We start from the raw sequence: 14735 nt of genomic DNA, 5'->3' as shown, positions 1-14735 counted from the left end.
GGAATGTTCTTGGCCTCTTTATTTAGGATGAAATCCCAGGTCAGCCGTGGACAAAAACACTGGTTAAAAAAACAGGAGGTGGGAGTTGAGGAGCACGAGGGGATGTGAGGGCTCCAGCGTGCAGGGCCTTCCTTGCCAGCCAGAGCCAAGGGCAGGGATGCCATGGGCACAGGCCAAGGTGATGCTGCCCTGGAGTCCTCAGGTGGACAGTTAGAAAACAGTGGGAACAAAGCAAGTGTGTCCCCCACTGCATGTGATTCCTCTGAGTTAAACCACTGAACCCACAGGCCTGGCTTGGTGGCCAGAGAGCATCCAGCAAAGAGAGGGATGTGACTGCAGGGTCTCGTGTCACACCACTGCATGCCAGGAGGTGTCAGGCAGTCCCAGATGGTGGTCCCACCTCTCCTGGTGCATTGCCCTGATTGGAGACAGGGGCCAGCCCGTGCTGCACCAGCAGCCCCTGCACCAGCTCCAGCTCCTGCTCCAGCTCCTGGGTGCCACAGTCCAGCCCTGGCACAGCAGTGGCACCTTCCCCCAATACCTGCAGCACCCGTACCACCAGCCGGGCCCTCACCAGCAGGACAGCCACGGCTGTGTGGAGTTTGGCACAGCCCAGCACCTTCATCCCCCAGTGGGCACCAGTCCCTGAGGAGAGAGAGGGTGAAGGAGCCGTGAGCAAGGTGGGGTCTCTCAGGGAAGAGCTGGCCTGGGGATGGGGACACCAGCTCACTTGTCCTGAGGGCTCCACACTTGCCATACCTTGGCTCCAGCAGTGCTTGCAGTATTGCAGTTCCTGCAGCACACCGGGGCCTGTGGCTTCCAGCCAGTGCAGAGCTGAGGCACGGAGTGGGCTGCCAGCAGGGACCTTCTCCAGGAGCTGCATCAGGACAGGGAGCAGCTGCTGTGCCAGGATGGCTGGCTCTGCAAAAACATTGGGTTCATCCTCCTTGTACAGGCTGGCAGCTCTGCAGGGAAAGCCAAGGCATGAGTGAAGCCAAGGGCTGGGTCCAGGGTACCCCACACTCCTTCATACCAGCCCACAGCTCACTTGTTGGCCTCCAGCTCCTCCACAATGCTCCTGATATCTAGGATGGGGAGGTGCTGCAGCAGTGAATTGAAGGTCTCAGGGTGCTCCCTGAATTCTCCCAGAAGGAGCTGCAGGAGGCTCTGGAGCCCCACATTGTCCTGCACAAAGGTGCATCCATCTTCGAGTGGCTCCCTGGGGTTCTGCTGCAGCAGGCTGGCAAAACCTGAGGCCTCGTGCCTGACCTCCCGCTCCTCATCTTGCAGAAGGGGAATGGCCATGTTTATCAGCCTGGGGAAAGGGAAGAGAGAAGGGAAGGGAAGGACACTGCACACAAAGTATTGCAGCCTGCCTGAAGGGGAGGGAAGCACTTACAGTCTCTGTGAGTCCCTGAAGGACTTTTCTCCTGGACTGTGAAAAGCACACCCAGCACTCAAGAACTTGCAGCTTGGGAGGACAGGGACCATGCTGGGAACTGAGGGACCCAGCAGTGTCATCTGCTGCTCATAAGGGACTGGCTGCTTCTATTAAAATGCCAACCAGGTATTTTTTTGTAGGCTGCAAGCTCTTGGCTGCCAGTGATTTTCGAACGAGTGGGGTTTTCTTCAATGAGTGTTTTGCAAGGGACACCTTTTGCAGAGTCAATTAACCTGCAGCACGCTGGGGCTGCAGGGAGCAGTGCTGCTGGGAACGTGCTGCGGCCACGGGGCAGCACCGCTCCTGTAAGTGCAGCCGTCCGCGGGGATGGGCTCGGGGACCTACCGCAGAGCCACCGGGACTAGCGAGGGCCGGGCAGCTCGCAGGGATCGCCGCACCACAGCGGCCCCCGCCGTCTGCAGGGAGCGGGCGGCCGCCAGCCGCAGCACCTCGCACGAAGCAGGCCGGCAGCACTCCTCCAGCAACGCGCACCAGCGCTCCACCAGCGGGCCGTCCTCGTCCCCGAACCTGCCAGAGGCCAGGGAAGGAGAGGGAATTCAGGCACACCTTCCCGCTCCGTCCCGGGGACCAAAGTCCACCGCGGCGCTGAGATCGCAGGACCCAGGTGCAAAGCTGTGATTTATAGGAGAAGCCATGGCTCTGTTTCCAGCAAGGACTAAGAATCTGCTGGGTGAGTCAGGCAGCTCCCCGGCAGCAGCAGGGACCTACCAGTGGGCGAGCAGCAGGCTGGCAGCACACAGCGCCTGGAAGAGGAGGTCGGGGCCAGGACGCTCAGCCTCCACCATGTGCAGAAGCATCTCCAGGCATGCTGCCCAGGAGCCCTGGAGTCTGTGGGAAGCTTCCTGAGACCATGATGAGGGATCTCTGTAAAGATGCAGCAAAGCCTCAAGGTACAGTCTCAGGAACTCTCTGTCCCTTCTCTCTCGCAGCACCGACCACAAGCTCTCCTAGTTGACAACGGGAAAGAAGGTACATGGTTAGTGGTCCCAGCACTGCAGGGTGTCAACCAGGCAAGTGCCCCACACCCACACACCCTCAGCCTGGGGAACACTGTGCTTCTCAGGGATCCCATCTGTGTGGTGCACTGGGGACCCCCTGCTTTACTTGGTGACTTTTTGAGTCTTGTCATACCAGCAGTGTCAGCCTGAGAGCCTTCTCCATCTCCTTGCATGTTCCTCCCTCCCTGGCGACCACCCAGCTCAGGATGGCAAGCTGGACATCGGGATTGGGCTGCTGGACAAGGGAGCAGACAGCAGCAATCCGCTCGCTGTCTGCCAGCTGAGCTGCCTCGCTGCACATGAAGTGGGCCATGGTTTGGTGGAGAACAGCCAAGCCGACCTGCAGAAAAAAACAGGATTCCTCTCCCAGTGCTCAGCCTCGAGCAAGTGGTCCTTGTGCCCCGCCCAGGCCCACTGCCAGTCCGGCCATGGCCGTGATTTTCCCGGCAGGCAGCAGTACCTGTGGCTCGGCACGGCCTGGCTTTCCCCCTGGCAGGAGGCTGCCCAGCTCAGTGCTGATGGAGTCACAGATGTGCTGGGCGAAGCCAGGGCTGAAGGATGCAGGGAGGAGGGCGAGGACCTGGAGGAAGGCGGCACGGACAAGCGGGCAGCGCTGGACAGGGGTGAGCAGCCAGCCCCGCGCCTCCAGCTGCAGAGCCACGGGGCGCAGCGCCTCGGCCGACAGCCTGCGGGGAGACACGGCCTTACCACGGGCACAGCACCGGGCTGGCCGCCCTTCTGTGGCCAAAAAGCTGTGTCTTGGCACACAGTGACCACAGGGGTTGCAGGTGGGGGGATAGCCTAGCACTACTCACCCCCTGGTGCCTGTGGCAGAGGCCAGCAGCGCCCGCATCTGCAGCAGGTGCCCATGGACAGCGTTGTGCGAGCGGATCCGTCCAGGTGCCGTGGGGAGCTGCCGGGCGAGCTGCAGGAGGAGCCCACGGCGCCGGGGCGGTGGGACAACGGGCACCAGGGCCTTGGCAGCCATCGCTCGCACGGCGTAGATGGGGCTCTCTGCCAGTCCCAGCAGTGGCCCCAGAAAGGGAGCAGAGAGGCTGTGGAGCAAAAAGGCACCGTGCGGTGATGCTCTAGTCAGAGCAAAACCCCCTGAGAGCCAGGGCCACCCCCAGCACCACAGGACCCCCTCCCACTGTAGGAGCCCTTGGCTGAGGCAGAGCATCCCCACTGCCCCCCTACCTGCCGGAACCATCAGCACCAGGATGCAGCTGGGCCAGGAGGGTGAGGATGGCGTGGAGCGCGGGGTGCAGACGGGGCCCCCCTGGCATGGGCGTTGTGGCCACCCTGAGCTCATCCAGCAGCACAGTGCCCAGCTTTGGGTGCTGCCCGAGGAAGGCAGGCAGGCTCACCCCCTCCGCCGGGCAGCCCTCCCTGTGGCTCCGTGGCTGCCCCAGCAGCCGGGACGTGAGGGCGCCTGCAGCGACAGAGAATGCAGCGTCAGGTCCCATCCAACCCTGCCCGATCCCCTGCACTTCACCCCAGCCAGGCTCCGAACCCGGGGGTGTGGGGATCTCTCCCTGTCAGTACTCACTGAAGAGCTGGATGGCTGCGTTCCTCATGGCCCAGCACGGCGAGCCCAGGCCCCGCAGCGCCAGGGCCATCATGGGCGTGGCGTGGCACAGCACTGCCCCGCCCAGCCCTGTGCCACGCACCAGCGTCTGCAGCACGTGGAGGGCACACACCTGGGGAGAGTGCAGGGATCAGCATCACTGGGCAGGGAGGGCGTTTGTGCTTCCACAGGAAGAAAAGATGGTGGGAAAACACAGGGGAGCCAAGGGGCCAGCCCAGCTCTCGGGCTGCTGGGCTGGGCAGCACAGTCAGGACTTTGGGTTTTTGCTCACTCTGAGGTCTCCACACCAGCACTGGATACCCAGTGTGGCTCCCTTCAGGGGACCTCGTGCAGATCACCCCGTCCCCAACAGGTTCCAGCAGCCAGGAGCCCCACACCCACCTGTGGGAGGTCAAGGGTCTGGTCCCAGTCCTGTGGCAGTGCCGTGGTGGCCAAGGCCAGCAGTGTCTGGATGCAGCGGGTCAGCAGTGGCCGTGCCTGCGCCGGGGCCTCCCCGCTGACGATGCAGAGGAAGAGCATGGGGAAGCCGGCGGCACGGCGCGTGATCGAGCTGCTGCGGGGCCCACTCAGCGCCTCCAAGCCCTGGCAGAGAAACAAAACCCACTGACACATGGCTGGAAACCCACTGCATGGAGCCTGCGGCTGCCCTGCAGTGCCCAGCACCAGCATCTTGGCTGCCAGAAGGGTGCTTGCCCAAGGGAGTGAGGACACAGGGAAACAACCCTGGGGCTTCCTGGGGCATGGGGGAATCAAGGGGCACAACGAGCACAGTACCTGCTCCAGCATGGCCCGGGGGATGGCCTGCAGCTCCGCATCCGGGTGGTTCAGCAGAGCAGCACAGAACTTGGTGAAGCCCATGCTGCAGCCCTCCACTGCTCCCTGGGGCACAGCAGTGTCAGGGCTCTGCACCCCAAAGGCTGCACCCACCAGCCCCTCACAGCCCCAAAAACCTCTTTGCAAAGGGGAAGGAGAAAGCAAGCAGACATGATGGTGTGGGGATATGACAGGGTTTGGCACTGGGATCCCAGCCAGAGGCTTCCAGTTGTCCCCATGTCCTACCCTGGAGCAGACACTGCTCTGCTCCACTCGTCCTCCCTCCACACCAGCAAGGCCAGAGCAGGGACAGAGCTGAAGGGGGAGGCAAGAGGTCAGGTGCTCTTACCCAGTGCCGGCACCGCAGCAGGATTTCCTGGAACACCCTGGTGGCCATCTGCAGGGTGGGGAGTGGCAGCAGGGGGCCCAAATCGGCAGGCAGTGCTGGGGCCAGCAGCAGCTCAGCCAGGCCCCCCAGGAGCAGCCCAATCTCCTGGGAAGAAGAGGAAGGTCAGCAAGACTGGCATAGAGGAGGATAAGCTGTGAGGCTGTCAGAGAGGAGCTGCGATGGGCAGCTGCAGGGCTGCAACCTGGGAAGCCCAGCTTTGCCACAACTGGGGGCTGTCAGTGTCTGGGAACCAGCTGGGCTTCATAAGCACAGGCAGGGAGGGGAGGTGCTTTTAGGAAGGCTGGTGGTTGCATCTTCCCTGGAAGGGGTGAGGATGTGTGTGAGAGCTCTGAGGTAAGGACAGATTCCCCCATGTTCATCCCCAGCAAGGGTGAATGCCTCAAGGGGAGGTGAAGAGCAGCTGGGGTGGGCGGGATGGTGAGCACCATGCCAGGCTGCCCCTATCCCACTAGCATGAGGAGGGATCCCTACCTTCACTGACACCCAGCAGCATGTCAGGATCAGGCTGTGCTCCTCTGACAGGAGGATTGAGTCCCCCTCCTCTTCCTCCTGCCCCTGGTCCTTCCCCAGCATGATGAGGGAACCGATGGCATTCCCCATCTCTGCAAATGATGGGGCAGCAGCTGCAAAAGGGAAAACCTTGTCTGAGCAGGGTGGTGTGGGTCAGCAGGAGGGGGTGCTGCTGGGGTTCAGGGGGACAGATCCCTGCCATGTGCCCCACTCAGGACTGCAGCTGCCCTTTGCCCACTGCTCTTCCAGCTGCTTCAATCTTGCAGGTGCCTTGCTGCTTCCGGAAGGCTTTTGCCTCTACATGCAGTTAAGAAAGGGACCCAAAGCCAGGCATGCTCCTGCAGCTTCCAGGATCCTCTGCCCAGCTCCTGCAGCTTCCAGGATCCTCTTCCCAAGACCTGGAGCATCCTTCCCAGGTGTCCTGCTTTGGACTTCACTCCCTGGCCAACATTCTGTGCCCAACCCCAGCACTGTCCCCTGCTAGAGGCACTGAGCCCAAAGCAACTGCATCCACCCAGGTTGGAGGGCTGCTGGGTCAGGAAAGGCTGTGATTCAGGTTGTCAGTGGTTCCCAGGGCTGGTTCCTCCCATGGGGACATGCTCACCTTGCTCGTTGGTGCCAGGGCCTTGCTGGCTCTGCAAAGCACCCAGGAGGAAGGAGGTGACGTCTCTCACTGTGGTCACGAGGCGGGTGAGGAGCTCCTGCCAGCTCTGAGCCAACTCTGCTGCCTGCATGGAGACGGCCACCTCTGGCACCTGGAGCAGGCACCTCCGCAGGGCTGCGATGGCTCCTGCAGGACACCCACCCCTGGTCACTGTGGTGCCAGCACAGCCCTGGCTCTCCTGCCTGAGCCCGTGGCTGATGTGGCTCACGGGCAGGGGCAAGAACAGGGCCCTGGGTGAGAGGTGTGTTGGGCAGGGGGAGTGGCAATACAGGGAAACTGAGGCAAGGATGTGGCACCAGCACATGTGGCCTCAGTCCTGCCTGTGCAATTCCTGCCTGCTCTAGTTCCTGGGGAGCTGCTGCAGGAGCTGCTCACTGCCCTGCCAGGCTGGGCCATACCGTGCATGGGTGCGGTGGCCGCTGCCCGCAGCAGGTCCTGACGTGCCACCGTGTACTGGGCTTGCAGCAGGTGGAGAAGGTGCTGGGCGAAGCACAGCCCTCGGTTGGGCAGTGTCAGGGCTGCTTTGGCCTCCAGGGCCAGGCTCTTCATGGTGCCACTGTCTGACCTGGGGTAAGAGGCAGACACTGCTGTGAGGACCAGGAAGTTTCCTGCTCATTTTGTGCCATGAGGCTCCTTCCTCCCCTGGTGCAGGCTCCTGTGCCCCAACCCTCCCCACTGCAAGGCTGTTGCAAACACCAGCCATTGCTGCCCTGAGCTATAAACACAGCCTGGTGAGGCACCAGTGCTGCCAATGCACTCTCAGGGGTCCTGTGCCACCACAGGGAGAGGGAGGGAGGGGCCAGGAGCTCATACTTCTGCAGGATGGTCTTCATCAGCACGGCTCCAGCTTCAGCCTCCTGCACTCGGGGGCTGCTCAGGGTGTCCTGGGCCAGCTGGAAGAGTGCCAGGGCGATGGGCTCTGGGAATGTAGCAGGGAAGTAGCGGACAAGCAGCTCCGAGGCCAAGTCTCTGATCTGCCACGACAGAGAAGAGGTGGGGGGAAAGTGTGACATGGGAGAAGGGGAAGCGTGGTTGGTTTACCCTCTGAGCCTGCTTGAGGCCAAGGCAGGCATCTTTATGACCTCTCCTTGTCTTTAGGAGGCTCACCTCGTTAGTGCTGTCCTGCAAGCAGCTCAGCAGTGCCAACAAATTGGGCTGGGAGAAGAAGTCCCAGCAGCCTCTCTGCTTGGCGTAGCTCAGCAGCGTGGCCATGGTCCCTGTGGTGGGGACATGGGGCAGTGGGATGGGATCGTCAGGGATCACCCCTGCAGCCCAGGGGTGATACTCAAGGCAGGTTTCCCATACTCACGTGGGGGCTGGCCTTTCTTCCTGTTGGGGCTCCAGGTGTCTGTGCAGGTCTCCAAAACAGCAGCCAGGAGGAGCAAAGCCGTCTTCTTCCTCTGGTAGTTGGAGCCCGGGTTGAGTGAGGTGATGCTGAGCTGCAGCAGCCACTCCACGAAGCCTGCAGGCAGAGAACACAGCAGTGAGGGATGCTGGGCTGGGCACCCACCTGTGGATCCCCTGGGGCTGTGGTGGAGGTGCTGGGTGGCTGCCTCACCTACTGCCTGGTTGAGCTGCCCAGCTCCCTGGCCTGGCTCGGTGCCTCGTGGCACCTTCCCCCTCAGCTGTGCCAGTGAGCTGTCCCGCAGCCGGACCAGCGCCTTCCTCACCGCTGCCTGCAGCAGCTGCCGGAACGAGGAGGAGTCGCAGTTGAGGTTGAGGGGCAGGAACTCCCGCAGCAGCTGCATCTCAGTGCTTGAGAGGGGCTGGTTGGTGCTGGGGCTGCAGCAGAGGAGGCCCAGTGCTGCCAGCCGAATGCCCTCCTCGCGGGCGCCCAGGCAGCAGGAGAGCCGCTCCAGAGCCTCGTCCTGCAGCGGCAGGGCCCCTGCCACGCTCTTCTGTGCCTTCAGCAGCGAGACCCAAGCCCGGAGTGACGCCGTGTCCTGGCCACCAAACTGGATGGCCAGCGGTGCCTGGGTGGCTGGGAGCTGCCGGAGGGTCCAGGCGAGGAGGTGGTTGGCAGCGTTGCTCTGCAGGATGGGCAGGGGGGAGCGGAGGGCCTGGGAGAGCAGGGGTAGCCAGCACAGTGCCCAGCGCTCCGCCAGAGCCGCCTCTGTGCCCTGCTGCCCATCCTGCCACTCGCTGAGCTGCTGCCGCACCAGCACCTTGTAGACCTCAGCAGCGGCAGGACACAGGTGGTTGGTGGAGAGGCAGCTCAGGAGGTGCTGCGGGAGGTCCGGGTAGGCATCCAGCACCTGGGAGAAAGGCAGGTGACCCTCATCTCCCTGTCAGACTGAGAGCTGCATATGGCAGGGACAGATCTGGGTACAGACCACACTGCAGTCAGCCCTGGCACTGACCACCTCAAGCTGCTTTTGGTCAGCTTTAGGTGGGCACCAACAGGCAAAGCTTCCCTTCCCGCTGGCACTCTCCAGGGATGCACTGCTGTAGCTCACTACCCAAGGGATATCATGTCTTGGGTGATGCTAAAACAGCCCCCCTGGGTGGGAAGGCTGCCTGCTCACATGGCCGAGCTGGGTAGAAGGTGACAGGCAATGGACAGAGGCTGTGCCTCCCTGGCAGCAGTGCCAGCTGCGACCAAGCCTCCCTGTTCCCCCACCTTCCCTACCTCCTGGCTGCCCATGTAGGGGATGATGGCACGCAGGGGCACATATCTTGCTTTAATCTGCCATGGCATTGAAACCACCCTCTGCAGCATCTGATGGTAGAGGGATCTCTCCTGATCCTGGAAGTGCTGGCACTCAAGGTGGTAGATCTCCAGGAGCAGTCGGAAGGAGCTGTGGATGAACTCAGACACCCCTTCCACCTGCAGGAGGACAGCAAACAGGAGGGGTTAAGGTGGGCTCCTTCTCCTGTCTTGATTTTCCGTGGCTGTGGACTTTCCGTACTGGCTGGTAACCCTGGGATTAGGAGCTGGGGATATGGGGATGGCAGGCAATGAGCCAGCAGTGTGGACAGGCTGGGACTGTGCTGGTGGGTGCTGCCCTAGGGCGGGTGAAACACTGGGACATGGCCCTGCACAGCCTGTGTGTGACAAGTGCCACGCCCTCAGCAGAGTGGGTGCCCCTGCCCTGGCAGCCACAGGCCAGGGGGTGTATTCAGCTGAAACAGCCAGGGGTGGCTATGGGCTGGGGCTGAAGGAAGGGCTGTTCCTGGCTGCCATGGTATGGCCCTTTGGTACCCTGGCCTTACCGGGGTCTCAGCATTGTCCCACAGCAGCTGCGTGACCTGCTGGAGCAGCTCAGTGTCCTGGGTCAGGATGCGGGTCCCCCTCAGGTGCCAGATGGCAGAAAGGCTCTCCCGCAGGCGCTGCAGCCACAGGGCACAGGCTGCCAAAGCAGAGAGCTCTGCTGCAGCCCCTGCCCCCAGACTCGCCTGCAGCAGAGCCGGCAATGGGCTGGGGGCTTAAGGACTCTGTGTGCAGGGGCAGCAGTTCCTCGTTAGGTACATGAGAGCCCCAGAGGGTTAGTGTCCTTGGGGCTGGAGCAGAAATTAATAGCAGTTTCCAAACCAACTACCAAGATCCAGAAAAGCATCTTCCCAGGGAGAAGACGAAGCACATGGGAGCTCTATGCACCACAAGCACAGGGAACCTTTCAAACCTCCCCACTGTGGCAGGGAGGTTCACCTCCTACCTTGGAAGCAGTAGTAGTGGCAGTCCTTCTGCTCCTTGGTGAGGGCACACACAGCAGGAAAGACCACGTCCAGCAGCAGACAGGCCTGTGGGAGCACAGTGGCTCAGGGAATAGGCAGGTGCAGGCACAGGCATTCCAGGGTGAGAAAACCCTGCTGTGAGACAGGCAAGGAGAGTGCTGCCTGGTTCTCCTGCTCTTTCAGCAGCTTATTGCTCACTTTCACTCCCTGTCTGAAAGTCCTCAGCTCCTGAGGACTTGGGAGAGGCTGGAGATGGGCAGGGCTGGAGGCTGTGCTCCACAGGGGCAGCTCTGGGTGTATCCCATGGGACCATGGGGTGAAATACAGCTTTGCTTGTGCAGGGGCTACTTTTGGCACTGCTAGGCTTCTCAGCCCCTCAGGAGAGGGAAATCCCTGCTCAGATGTCTTTGGAAAAAGCAAGTTCCTGGCTAACTCACTGTGCTCAATGGGATGCACAGAGCTGCTGCTGTGGAGCGCTGCAGCCTGGCTGTGTCTCCCAGGGATCCACAGCCCCTGTCAGAGGCTGCCAGCTCTCTCCAAGGGCTCTCTCGAGCCCTGGCTGCTGGGTTTGAGCTCTCCTACCTTGTGAGGGAAGCCCTCCAGCTGGCAGCTGAGAATGTCTGTCTTGCAGCATGTCAGCAAACCTCTGGTGAGCACCAGCTTCTCCAGCCCATCTGGTTCCAGGACATGGGGGACTTCCACCGCCAGCTCCCCAAACTTCAGCTCCCCAGTGCCTGATGGAAAATGGCTGCATTGGATGGCAGGAAGGTGGCAAAGCCAAATGCTGCTCTGAGAGCAACCACCCTGGCTCATCCCAGAGTGGCCATGGGAGGTGGCCCGAGGCAGCTGGGACTCTCAGACCCCGAGACACAGACACAGCAGCAGAGTCCGGTTTGGCACCAGCCTCTGTCCCCTCACACCCAAATGCTTGTCACCCATTGCCAGAGGCCATTCCCAGCTTGGGATGGAGCACCCACCTTGGCTGGGGAGCTGGAACAGGGTCAGTGTGGCGCTGGCCCCACGCTGGGGCTGTGGGGCCGTGTTCACCAGCATGCTCAGGGCTGTGCCCGCCAGCAGCCTCGTGTCCTTGTTCGGGGCCTGGACTCGCAGGGGAGGCAAAGGCACAACTCAAACCACCATTTAAAACCAAACCCCATTTAACTGCCTCCTCCATGCCCCTGCAGGCAGTTACACAGGGTCCCTTGGGCATGCCAGACACTGGGCTGCCTCTGCAGGCTTCCCTTGGGGAGGAGAATGGGGAAAGTACCTAGGAAGGATGGTATTGCTCTGCTCCTTGGGACAGGCAGCCCTATCCCTCTCAGAGCCTTACTCACCTTCCCCCAGGCCACCTCCAGCAGCAGTCCCAAGAGGCTCTGCAGGGTCTCACTCTTCCCTTCTGCGCTCCACACCAGGGGTGCCACGTCCTTTGGCAGCGCCTGGAAGAGCTGGAGGCAAGCCTGGAGGAGCAGAAGGGATGGGTGCCACAGGGATGGCCCTCAGTATCCCTCACCTCCAAAAAAGCAGTGATGTCCCAGGAATGGCCATTTAAAGCAGCTCGATGTGTTACACCCCTCCTGGACACTGCTGCCAGTGCCCAGTCAGTCCTTGCAGGTACTGATCCTTCTCCTGTTCCGAAATCCAGCTCTTACCTTGATGCCCAGGTAGCCCCAGGTGCTGCTGGGTGTGGGCTGGCTCTGCAGCACCCAGTGCAGGGTGCTGGCCAGGCGCTGCAGCAGCAGGGCCAGGTTCTCTCGCCAGTGCTGTCGTCCCAGGCTGCTCTCCTCCAGGAACATGCACACTGCAGGCAAGGGGACACCATCAGTGCCATCCTAGCACTGTGCTCACAGCCAGCCCTGTTCCCCCAGCTCAGCCAAGGGCTGTGGTGCTGGTAAGTGAGGTGGGAACGGGGCTGGGATGCTGGGGATGCTTTGGCTTGCCTGGTTTTCAGCTGTCCCAGGTGAGTGGGCAGAGAATTTGGTGCTGTTGGGACCTCTGCAGAGATCCCACAGATGTGATTGATCCCCGCTCCCCCTCCCATGAGTGCAGAGGACCCAGTCTGCGTGGGCAAGAGATGTCCCATGCACTGGTGGTGTGGGCTGGAGAAGCCTCCAGAGGGGAAGGAACAGAGACTGACCTGACTGAAGATCCCCAGGAGACAGCACCTGTAGGGGCAGAAGGACAGCTTGTCCCACCTGATGACATGCTGGGGCTCAGTGCCTTGGACAGGAGGGTCCTGCCTGTGCCAGAAGCTGCCCCATTGATGAGCAGAGGGCTGGTGTGATGGGCAGCCACATGTTGCCAGCTGCAACCAAGGGCAAATCCCCGGAATGGTGGGAAGTGAAGCGAAGGACCCCGAGCAACCCCAACCAGGAGGTCCCTGTCACACACGGTCTCCACCCAATCCCCTGTGAAAGTCAGTGCCACTGCACACCTGGGGTTCTCTCACCTCTCCCTGCAGTGCCAGGCTGGCCAGCAGCGTGCCCACCTCCTGGGCCAGGAGAGCTTCCTTTCCCACTGCCAGCTGGGTCACCATCTGCTGGGAGACACCCCAAGTCAGCCACTGAGACACCGGCTGCAGAGTGCCACCAGGAGAGCCTGCAGCGTCTCCAGTAAGGATGCTCTGCTCCAGAGCCGTGCCAGGGCCAGGCAGAATGGGGCAAGACCTTGCACTTCTGGCCAACAGTTGCTCTGAGTCACAGCCCATCCAGTTGCGTTACAGACCTGTTCCAGTTTCTGGAAGGAGCTGGAGCTGCTGGTTGCCTCCATCTGGAAAGCCAGGATGCAGTGGAGCAGGGGTCGTGCCTCTGCCTCACCCAGTGCTTGCAGACCCTCGCTCAGCACCCGTGTCAGCAGCAGAGCCTCCTCCAGGTGCTTCTCTTTGCATCTCTTGGCAGTACTCCTGGAATAGCACAGGCATGGGGTGAGGATACCCTGGCCCGGTGGAGGTTGTAGTGGGGGGATACCCTGGCTCGGTGGGGTCTAGGGTGGGAATGTTCCAGCTCAGTGTGGATTGGGGTGGGGGTGCCTCAGCTTGTTAGGTGTCAGGGTTGGAGCAGCCCATCTTGCGAGGCTCCTCTCTTCCAACTGCACTCAGCATTGCTCTGGGGGGAAGGGGGGATCGCGTGGGGGAAACGACACGAACTCCTCAAAGGTTAGAGCCTGCAAACCCTTTGTGGGGCGGGGCGGGCGGTGCAGAAGGACATGAAAAATCCTAAAGACTGCTGCCCTGCTGCTACAGAGCAGGCTGGAAGGGATTGGGGACACGTGGGGGTAGCTCGAACCCCTTGCTGGGTACCGACCCTCTCACACTCCCTCCCTGCCGGCCCGCGCCGGGGGGATGCTCGGGGGGATGCCGAGATCCGCGCCGGGCGATGCGGGGGCTCCACACCGGGGGTTCCCCGACGGACCCGCAACCTGGGGGATACCGGGAGCTCCCTCCCCGGGGCCCGCGGTCTTACCCCGCGAATTGGCGCAGGCAGCGCAGGCAGGACAGCACCGGCGGGGCGATGCCCAGCGTCCCGTAGAAGGCGGCGCAGGCCCGCGCCTCCCGCTCCGCTCCCATGGCCGGGAGCGCCGGCACCACAGACCATAGAGCTCTCTGGAGCTCGGGCGGGCTCCGCCGGGCTCAGCGGCCCCCCCTAGCGCTGCCCCCCGGCCCGACGGGCTCCGCCGGGCACCGCGGGGCTCCCGGGAGCGCCGCTCGAGAGGAGGGATGCGCGCCAAGCAGAATCCTTCATCCCGACGCTGGATCCACCGCCGGCTGCGTGCCAGGGGTTGAAAAGCATCACCATCATCCCAAACTGTTTCCACAGTCAGTTTAAAGCGAGAGACCCCAGAATGGCTGAAAACCAGGGACGCGGTGCTGCCTGCCGAGCACGGAGGGATTTGGTCGGTGTGAGGTGGTGTGAGATCTCTGAAATGCCACCTGGAATGCGTCAGGGTGGAATAGTTGCCTCATTCCATCGCGGTTCATTGCAGAAGAGGAGGTTTGGTACCCCACAGTCCTCCTGCTACACCATGGGTACCCTCTCTGGTATCCAGCATCCCTACCAGCAGCATCACTAATAACACCAACACCCAGTGGAGAGACTCCACTTCTTCCTGTGGGATGAAATGGCTTTCAGAGAGAGAGAAACAGATTTATTATAACACTAGATGTTAATTATCATCTAATCCAAATTATTTTATTTGCATCCTTTTTATCAGTTGGCAGAGGGTTGAACTGTTTTAATAGGCACGATTTTAAGGTGACCTTTAAAGGTAACTTGCAAACCAAACCATTCCATGACTCCATTATTTCTGCGGTTTTGTTAATCATAGTTTTAGCACCTGACTAATGCATCTCACTGAATTTCAGCTATCCAGAAAGTGCTTCTTGGTTTTGACTTTGAAGGCTTGTTTTTACCCTGTGTTGTTTCTCACAGTGGCACTGGTGTGAGTGATGGGCATCGGCTGCTGATGCCACTGGATGAGCCAGTGTCACAGACAGCCCAAGAAACTGGCTGGGATGCACCTGTGGCTGCACTGGGTGCCCAGGAGGATGCTGAGATGTGGCTCCCTGGTCGAGAACTGCACTTAGGGATGGAGAGCACCCAGCCTGTAGTCTTTGGCAACAT

General features: G+C 61.4%; 1 protein-coding gene across 1 annotated transcript; it reads right to left on the bottom strand.

The window, feature by feature from the left end:
* Positions 1–2: 2 nt before the first annotated feature.
* Positions 3–13681, bottom strand: LOC116795739 (thyroid adenoma-associated protein homolog). Its single transcript, XM_032705682.1, has 31 exons — positions 13578–13681; positions 12841–13018; positions 12566–12652; positions 12254–12281; positions 11769–11917; positions 11454–11576; positions 11097–11217; positions 10702–10853; positions 10101–10185; positions 9658–9794; positions 9074–9271; positions 8003–8699; positions 7754–7906; positions 7552–7661; positions 7258–7418; positions 6843–7009; positions 6385–6570; positions 5742–5893; positions 5211–5354; positions 4823–4927; positions 4430–4630; positions 4010–4160; positions 3658–3892; positions 3276–3515; positions 2921–3146; positions 2594–2800; positions 2171–2409; positions 1787–1969; positions 1049–1315; positions 760–965; positions 3–645 (listed from the first exon to the last, which is right to left on the bottom strand). Exons 1-31 carry the CDS (start codon positions 13679–13681, stop codon positions 374–376), a joined length of 5664 nt encoding a protein of 1887 aa, XP_032561573.1. The 3' UTR covers positions 3–373.
* Between the last annotated feature and the right edge of the window lie 1054 nt (positions 13682–14735).

This window comes from Chiroxiphia lanceolata, chromosome 18 (assembly GCF_009829145.1).
Source record: "Chiroxiphia lanceolata isolate bChiLan1 chromosome 18, bChiLan1.pri, whole genome shotgun sequence".
Lineage (NCBI taxonomy): Eukaryota > Metazoa > Chordata > Aves > Passeriformes > Pipridae > Chiroxiphia > Chiroxiphia lanceolata.
Note: the sequence above shows the minus strand (reverse complement) of the source record. Positions and strands in the feature narration are given on the sequence as shown.

Bases quoted from the DNA above. Each gene is read 5' to 3' on its own strand.
- LOC116795739 (XM_032705682.1), bottom strand. From the start codon at position 13,681: ATGGGAGCGGAGCGGGAGGCGCGGGCCTGCGCCGCCTTCTACGGGACG. The intron at 10,186-10,701 runs GTAGGAGAGCTC...GTGCTCCCACAG, and splicing joins TGGAGGGCTTCCCTCACAAG to GCCTGTCTGCTGCTGGACGT. The intron at 3,893-4,009 runs GTGAGTACTGAC...CTGTCGCTGCAG, and splicing joins CGCAGCCATCCAGCTCTTCA to GCGCCCTCACGTCCCGGCTG.